Source organism: Pocillopora damicornis, chromosome 12 (genome assembly GCF_964200805.1).
Source record: "Pocillopora damicornis chromosome 12, jaPocDami1.2, whole genome shotgun sequence".
In the NCBI taxonomy this organism is placed as follows: domain Eukaryota; kingdom Metazoa; phylum Cnidaria; class Anthozoa; order Scleractinia; family Pocilloporidae; genus Pocillopora; species Pocillopora damicornis.
In genome coordinates, this window is record NC_142681.1 from 15,510,772 (window position 1) to 15,519,446 (window position 8,675).

General features: G+C 36.8%; 1 protein-coding gene across 1 annotated transcript; it reads left to right on the forward strand.

The window, feature by feature from the left end:
* Window positions 1-544: 544 nt before the first annotated feature.
* LOC149036696 (T-complex protein 1 subunit zeta-like) lies at window positions 545-7,280 on the forward strand. Its single transcript, XM_089189748.1, has 9 exons — window positions 545-755; window positions 2,967-2,987; window positions 3,254-3,313; window positions 3,755-3,868; window positions 4,134-4,250; window positions 5,111-5,197; window positions 5,731-5,852; window positions 6,447-6,545; window positions 7,152-7,280. The coding sequence occupies exons 1-8, from the start codon at window positions 747-749 to the stop codon at window positions 6,517-6,519; spliced, it is 603 nt and encodes a 200-aa protein (XP_089045874.1). The 5' UTR covers window positions 545-746; the 3' UTR covers window positions 6,520-6,545; window positions 7,152-7,280.
* The last annotated feature ends 1,395 nt before the right edge of the window (window positions 7,281-8,675 follow it).

Sequence of the window (8,675 nt, forward strand, 5' to 3'; positions counted from 1 at the left end):
AAGCTTAAACCTAAGAAACTACAGCATGCAAGTGACCGATTCGATTCTCAGAATTATTCTAGTTTCAGTTCCGCCGAGCGTTATGTAAGCTTAATTCAAGCCGTTACATCTATTCTTTGATAAGATTTTGATCACGTAACGAATATCGCAATTTTTACTCACCACAAACTTTCAAAATCGTAGCTTTATAAATGGCCTCTTGACCCTTGTTAGTACCAGTCGATATGTCAACTGTTGTCCCTTTTTTTAACTCCACGGCGCCGACGACTTTCTTTTCTTTTACCACACTCACGTTATTCTCGTTTTCCCATTGAACCACAAGAAAACCTATCTTTAGAAATGTTATATAAAGCAAAACAGTTGAGAAAAGAAATAACTTAACACACGTGCGATCAGTCGATAAAAAGTACATTCAAAGATGAGCGCCAAATGGAGTTTTCTTTGTTTCCGATCACGGGCATGATCACGTGGACCTTTTAGGACTTGTCATTGAATAGCAAAGTGAATCGGCTGTCTTGCCGATTACAGTGTCAAGAGAAACGCAGAACTTTATTCTGACTTCTCCAACCGGTTCTCTGCTTCTGGACGAGGGATACTTTAGACCCATGTTCTGACGGTGATATAAATAATGATGTGAGCTCACTCTATGTAGAAATAATCGAGAAGAATCGATCGTACTACAAATGCACGATTTGTGGCCGAAAGTTGTCGAGGAAACAGTCTCGAAATCCACTTGAGTTGTGTTCATGGCAAAGGTGAGAAATAACACAAGCCAATCACAATTTTGAAAGCGATTACAGATCGTCTTTTACCCTCATTTTTTTATAAAAGAAGGATACCACATTAGGAAGTATAAGAGATACATAGATGATCCCAGTGTACCAGTACCTAAATCAACAAAGCTTGACCGTAGCAAGCGTTCAGCAACACGTTCCAACACCGCCATCTCGATTCCTCAGTCAGTCGTTTCCACTGAACTTAAAGCAATGGTGACAACAGAGTAGAGTGCGTTTCATAAAGGAGAAACATTTGTACAAGAGACAGAAGTAACTATGTGCGATTACAGAGGTGCGTTGGAACTCTGGTCCACAAATGGTTATGCACTGTCCGAAGTATAAAACAATTTTGTTGATAGCTGACAGACAGAGAAGAACAACAAGTAAACTCTAGAGCTGTTATTATTGAAGTGTGACTTGCACTTTTCATTTGTATATAAAGAAGGACTTGTATTTTGCACCGAAAATAAAAATAAGTAATATTTTTTGGGAGATCCAGTGATTGGGACATTTAAGAAATTAAGTTATGAAAAGAAACTCGGTTTGTACTTCTCACTACTAACAAGTCTTGTTTTAAAAATATTTTCAGATCAGAGTTTCAAATAAAGTAAATTGAAAAAGTCATTTAAAAGGTGTTTTTTCTCAAAGGGAACTTTGATTACCTCTGTCTTGTCTGCATGCCAAATGTTTGCAAAGTGTGTGGATGATCCACAAGTATTGGAACTGTTACAAAATGTTTTTTAAGAATTAAATCAGCAAAACAAATTACAGAAATCAGTCACAAAAACAGAGCAAAAAATTGAAAAAAAAACAGCAACAACAATCATTAAAAAAGAAAGATTAATTAGGTGTTGAATTTGTTTGTCTAAGGCATGAAATTTCTACTAAAAATAATGTCAACAAAAAGTCTCTGACAGTGTTTGTGGCAACTAAGCTTGACTGTTCCAAGGTTTTCTAACAAAGGCAACCAGTAATGTAGGTTAGGGAAGTAACTTATGTTCATTACTAACAAAGTTCTTTAAGTGTAGATAACAATGTAATTATTGTTACACATGTGGAAGTTGTGTACCAAGGAACAACTAATGAATGTTTGATGATTTTGGCACATCTGTGAACATGAGACATTTTGCATCACAATAAAAATATTTTATGATCATGGAATCCAAGAGTCCTTTGAGGTTAGAAAGCAATTCTGTAATATGAGTAGATTGGATTAATTGATAATTTGCATTTAACATAATTGACTGCTGCTTCATGAGAAAATCCATATTAATGTGGAGATTTACTAAAACTTAGTTTGAACAATAAATTTCATGATCTTTAAGTTATATACATGTATGCATATTTCTTAGTAAATTTTGTATAGCATTCCTTTTATTGAGCCTAAGTTTTAAGCCTCTAAAATTACTCCTTTTTTCAAAACCTTCACATTCAAGGTATTGAGAATTTCCTAGATTTTATGTAGACCTCAGGGTATTTAAATTGCCTCAAATTCAATTCCCAGAAATTCCCAAGAATTCCACCCCTCTTAGATTATAGGTAATTTGTATAGCTGAGAATTCCAAGTCTTCACAAAACTGGAGTCTTCCTTTCCCAGAAATTCCCAGTAATTCCAAGCTTTTCAAGTTAGAGCTTATTTGCATAGTTGGGAATTTTTGAGAATTCCTAGGAATTCCAAGGAATTCCCAGAAACTGGGAATTCAGTTGGCAGGGGTTATTTGCATGATTGGGAATTTTTGAGAATTCTCAGAAAACTGGGAATTCAGTTTGCAAGGGTGATGGAATTTGACAGATTTGAAATTTTCAATGTGGATGCAACATATGAAACAAAAACTTGTCATGACAAAATTTGTCCTTTGATTTTGTCAGGACAATTCTAGTTTTGTGTGCTAGTACGGAAAGCCCTTTTGTCACTTGCATAAAAGAGCTGAACTAAAAGCATGGGAGCTTGTTTATTTAATACCCTCTGACTGTACAAGTCTTCATGTTGTCCTTCAGGCTAGAAATAAACTAGTGCAATTATTTACAATACAATGTCACATCCTCTTGTAAAATGATTCTAATGGTGTCACTGTGCCTTGTAGCTATGGGTGTTTTGATGTACTCATTGAAGACTTTCAGTAGATGCCATTACCTGTGTTGTGTTGTTCACTTGTAATTTATCTTCTATTCTTTTTCCTTTTTCAACAGGCTGATCTCTACATATCAGAGGTATGAACAATGTTAACTTTTTAAAGATGGTTTTATCTTTGCATTGTGGTCTACATCTTCGAGTCTCATTTTGGCCCTGAAAAATTGATAATTAGCTGGAGACTTCTATATTTTTTCAAGATTTGGTGAGGGCCTGAATCAACCTTTATGCATAGCAATCCAGAACAAATAATTAATTAAAACCTTCTAGTACTACTATTTAGATTTTAGCATTTGTGATAGAAAATATAATTAATTTAAACTGCCTAAATGAAAAATTTTTTTAGGGTCTACATCCCCGCCTTGTCATGGAAGGATTTGATTTAGCAAAGAAGAAAGCTTTTGAGGTAAGACCACCATTACATGATATAAACGAGCCTGTCAGGGAAAGCCGTCAAAATTCTTCGGGGGGGGGGGGTAACCAGCAGTGGAGTAGCCTCCCATCCAGGGGGGGAGTAGTAATATTTCTAGCCACTTTATGCTACAAAGAAACTGTGATTAGAACAGGCTGAATGGGCCTCCTGGCTTGAGTGCAACATTTACCATGCTTTATCCTGTAAGCAGCTGTAAATTTAGTAAATTTTTTTCACTAGAGGTCATATTTGTGTCCTTTCAAGCAAAATTTGTATATAGAAATCTTTTGACAGGCCCTGTTGGTTTGAGCATTAAGCCTCCATATTAACCCCATAGCTCTGATCATACTGTGGATGTAAGTGGTGACGTATTAATTTTTAGGGATCCTTTTTGCCTCCTTGTGATGTGTTTTCCTATTTTGTTTTTTATTGAAGGTTTTAGAGGAAGTTAAAGTTTCAAAGGAAATGGATAGAGACACCTTAATAAGTGTAGCAAGAACATCACTTAGGACAAAATTACACACTGAACAAGCAGATCTACTAACAGAGGTGACAGTTCAAAACACCCATTGTATTGGGTAAATTGCAGAAAAAATGCCATTGAAGATGGTAGGTAAAAAAGTGCTTTGAAGCAGGGTTTTCAACAATTATTTCCATAGGCAGCTGCCAATGGTGTAATTAATGTGCTGTAGGGCAAAATCCAAACACAAGAGCCCGCTTGCATGCTAAACAGATGGGGGTAATCAGCTTTTATTAAAACATCTGTTTAAAATATCCAAACCTTTTAACAATTCAACAATTGGTAACAAGACAGAGATATTTCATTGCGGGAAGTGTTGTTCCTGGTGCTGGAGCATTTGAGGTGGGAGTCAGTGCTGCTTTGACAGAATTCAAGAAGACAGTGAAAGGCAGAGCAAGGCTTGGAGTTCAGGTAAGGAGGAAATTAGAAAATAAAGTTTTCCTTATTCAAACTTTCATTGTCCAGTTGACCTTTACAGTAACAGACATCTTCATGACCATGATATGTTCATCATGATACCAAGAGTAAGCTTCAGCAAGAGAGATGCCCATTTAATACATCCAGTTTGAAGTCTCTGGTGATTCTTGCTCTTGGTTCTGAGCAGAGCAATTGATTCATGAATCAAGCTGTTTTTTTTTCCCTTAATTCTGTCTTTAACCCTTCATTTTGTCTTTGCTCTCTTTCTGCAAGACAGAGCAGTCATAGGGAAATTTTGCCCTTTAACTCCCATGAGTGACCAAGACAGAACTTCTCCTCACAATATCCATACAATATCAAGCAGACAAGTGATGAGAATAAAGAAAAATATCAATTAGGGAATTATTAGTTGATCCAATAACAAATTCTCGGAACTAAAATCATAGGAACTGTATGGAAGTCATTAAGGAGAATTACCAATGAGATCTTGGGATTGTAAGGATTAATTGGTGTTTTCTTCCATATTGCAGTCTGAAGATAAGAGACAAAAAACATGGTTTGGCAAATTTTGTGCTATTATTTTACAAACTTTGCCCTTTTGGAAAAAAAAAAGTAGTTATAATAATTTTTCTTCTAAACAGTTGAATTATGCAGTTTGAAATTGGATATAAGAAAGAAGCAATTGAACTTTCTATTGTGTGATCTTTGTTCTGAAATCATATTTGTGATTTTAGGATGGACAGTCTTTGTTATGAAAAGTTTTAGTTTATTTGTGGCAGTCACTTTGGGCATGAATTTGTGGTGCTTACTTGAAAAACCTAAATTTTTAATTTGATGAGTTTAATCAATTGCAGGCCTTTGCAGATGCCCTGCTTGTCATTCCAAAGATCCTGGCTCAAAATTCTGGTTATGATCCACAGGAAACAATTGTTAAGCTTCAGGTTTGGAATTCTGTATATTTCTTTTTTCTTGAACGGGTAATAAAATCTGTTAGGATGCTTCAAAATTTTATGGCCTACTCTACTTTTCACAGCATCTGATATTTTCATGTTTATGGCCAGCAGCCAAAAGCTGTGAATGGTTGCTTTTAGGGCAGTTCAAATTGAAAAGTTCACCAGGATGTGGAAATTCACTATCTACATAAGGCAACTGATCAGAAGCATTTTTTGTTATCAATGAGATTGAGGCCTGTTAACTCCTAGGAGAAACCGAAAAACGAATTTCTTCATGCAATATAAAAATATTTCCCAGCATAGAGTCAATGAGAAGCAAGAAGACTATCAGTTGGTGGATATTGTTTGATGTAGCCTCAAATTTTTAAAGCTAAAATTCTAAAGAATGTCTGGCAGACAGTGGAGAGATCTTTGGATTGAGCAGGTTAACGTGAATCCTATTTGACTGGCTAAGATTGTGGACAAGGTGCTAGGATTTTATCTTGCAAAAAAATGAAGGGATTGTATTTGATCTGTTTCAGGAGGAATATGCTGATGCTGGTACCCCAGTGGGTATTGATCTCTCAAGTGGAGAGGCATTAGTTCCCTCAGATAGTGGTATCTGGGATAACTACAAAGTCAAGAGGCAGCTGCTACATTCATGGTGAGTAGTAATCCTGTCCTTCAAATTTTGTCTTTCGTTAGTTCGACTACAGGCAAATTTTGAGCTTCTGACATGTTATCAGAAAGTTATAATAGTACTTTAAGGGCAAATAACTGTTTACTACTCGGTTGGAAGTGTTAAAATATGGACCTCCTTTAGAGGGGATTGGTTCACTAAGATAGCTCTGAACTAGTAATGCAGCTCAATTCTGAATTTTGTACAAATTACATTCCTTGTTTAATATATTGAAGGCAGTATGATCTTCTAGGTGCCAGTCCTCCACTCTGTTATTTTTTGACTCGGTAATCCCAAGTTAGCAAACTGATTTTCCCTTCCACCTCTCACTCGCCAGACTCCTTCATAGCCGTTGTTTGGGCTCGTCACGCAACGTGCTTTCTCCCCTGCGTGACGAGACCAAACAACGGCTGCGAAAGAGACGAACCACCCACCAGCTAATTTCTTTTTGAAACAATTTACGTCGTAAAATCTTTGGTTCTATATTTACATCGTCCCAAATAAGCACAAAGGTGCTTCAACAACAGCAACAACATCCGTTTATTTGTTGAGTTATTTATTTAATCATTTATTCTGCAGCACTGTAATCACTAGCAACCTTCTTTTGGTGGATGAAATCATGAGAGCTGGTATGTCTTCTCTCAAGGGCTGAGCTGAGCTAGAAATGGTTTACTCAAGGTATGAGAGGATTCTACTAGAGTCTTAGTAAACAGTTATTTTTGCGTCCAATTTCATCGCCTCCTAGTACTTTCCTTCAGTTATGTAATGGTTTTATCATAGCTGTTTGAAATGAAGGAAAAAATGCTGCGTCCCAGTGTTGCATGGTTTGGTAGCAATCTCAATTTTTTGTGTTTGAAAATGGATGACATCCTTTTTGTAAACTTGAGGATCCTAGGTCAGACGCTAGAGCATGTTTTGATTTAGCTTTAAATCCGAATGCGAAATAACCACCTAGTCCAATCAGAACAAAGTTAAATATCATGAGGAACTAGTGACAACTCAAGGTTAAAAAAAATATGCAAATTACCTGAAGCGCGGGAAAACACCAGTGACCGAGTCGCATTTGGTTTTTAGTCTTGAATGTGATTGGTTGAGAGGGAGGCACGAGTTTTGTAGACCAATCACAGAGCCAGGTAAATGAAACCAGTGCAAAATTGGATTACATTGGACCTGCTTTGTTGTGCTGTAAAACAAGTTAAAACCTCAACATCTTTTTCACCCAAAGTTATGTGGTCACGACAACACGCTTATTGTTTTCTCTGCTTTTCCTTGGTTCTCTGTTAGAGCAAAGATATAAGCACTGAGTGAGGAAGTTCGTTCACCTTGCTGTGACTCCACGAAGATACGGAACAGCGGTTGTCAGTGCTAGTCATTACAGTATAGTTGCAATAAATGTGTTCCATGAAACTTAAACGTATTGTGTGTTTTTGGCATCAGCTTACTGGGTTCAGACAACTAAACGATATATAAACATATACATAAGAAAAATCGAAACACAGACTTCATATATATTTAACAAATAGAGAAGCCTTGACTGTGCTCTGTTCTGTTATAAAGCACGCAGGAAGCGGCTAGAGCACGAAAGAAGTGTAGGGAGAAACACAAGACGTAGTCGAGTGTTTCTTCCCACTTCTTGAGTACTCTAGCCACTTCCTAAGTGCTTTATAACAGAACAGAGCACAGTCAAGGCTTCTCTATTTGTTTTATAATAAAGAATCCGTTAAATTCCCCATGTATTACTTTCAATTTTAAAAAAAACTTAATTTCCAAAGCGAAGAACAGTGTCGTCAGCATGCTCTATACTCTCATAGAGCACGCTACAATAAGCCAATCAGAATCCCTGTTAGAATGGTTCAAATAATCTGATTGGCTCTACAAGACAAAAGCTGTCAAAAGTGTCAAACCATCAAAGTTCAAAAACCATCAAAGTTCACACTCTGCGATAGTTTACAAACTAAAATAATTCGGCAGGTCGAATTTAACGCTTTTGCCTGAAGTTTTTAATTCAGAATCTTGAAGTGAAATGTTCAGTGAACTTCAGCCGAATTATGGCTCATAAAAACACGCGGGTTTTTTCACATGACAAGGTAGAAAACAAACTGTCCAAGGCGAGTGTTTTTTAAATGAACGACAGCCGAATTCACCGGAACATGAAGATCGCTCGGGATGACAGCGCCGCAAAACTCGCGGCTGCAGTGACTGAAGTGACTTTCCACTCGACACATTGGAAAGGATATCAGAGCGAGCTCTTATTTTTTCACTCGAAGGGCGGTATGATAAGTGAGCCGCGATAGACTTCAGCATGACCATATTTGCTCAGACACCGTCATGATTAGTATGAATTTTAACAATTATGCCAGTTTGGTTATATTTTTCATCATTTCTGTTTTGTTCTGTATTGTTCTGTTTTGTTTTTGAACTCTGAACTTTATATACTATACGAGTGTTGGCTGTGTTTGATTTTCATTACCGTACGTAAGCTTGCAATCTAACTGAGCGTGAAAATCTTTAAAACTCGGAATGTCTATTTTGTTTTTCCTTTGAGGATTTTCGTATCTGCCCACGTTTTAATAACGTAAATAACGGCGCCTGGTATGTTTACAAACCTTTCTTTGGTTCTTCTGTTACTACTTGCCGGCTCGCTTGTTCCGAAATTTCACTTTCAATTATCGGAAAAAAGCTAAAAAGAAGTTCCAGTGAAGGTCGAACATGGTACAATTTTGCAGATGGCGTGACAGCTTTACGAAAGCAAATCGACCTCTTAACCCTATAACCCTTTACCCCTAAGAGTGAGGAAAAACTAATTTT

What these genes read in the sequence shown, in the direction of transcription:
- LOC149036696 (XM_089189748.1), top strand. An exon ending in CAAAGAAGAAAGCTTTTGAG is followed by an intron (nt 3,314 to 3,754) that starts GTAAGACCACCA and finishes TTTTTATTGAAG; the next exon opens with GTTTTAGAGGAAGTTAAAGT. An exon ending in AAGCAGATCTACTAACAGAG is followed by an intron (nt 3,869 to 4,133) that starts GTGACAGTTCAA and finishes GTAACAAGACAG; the next exon opens with AGATATTTCATTGCGGGAAG.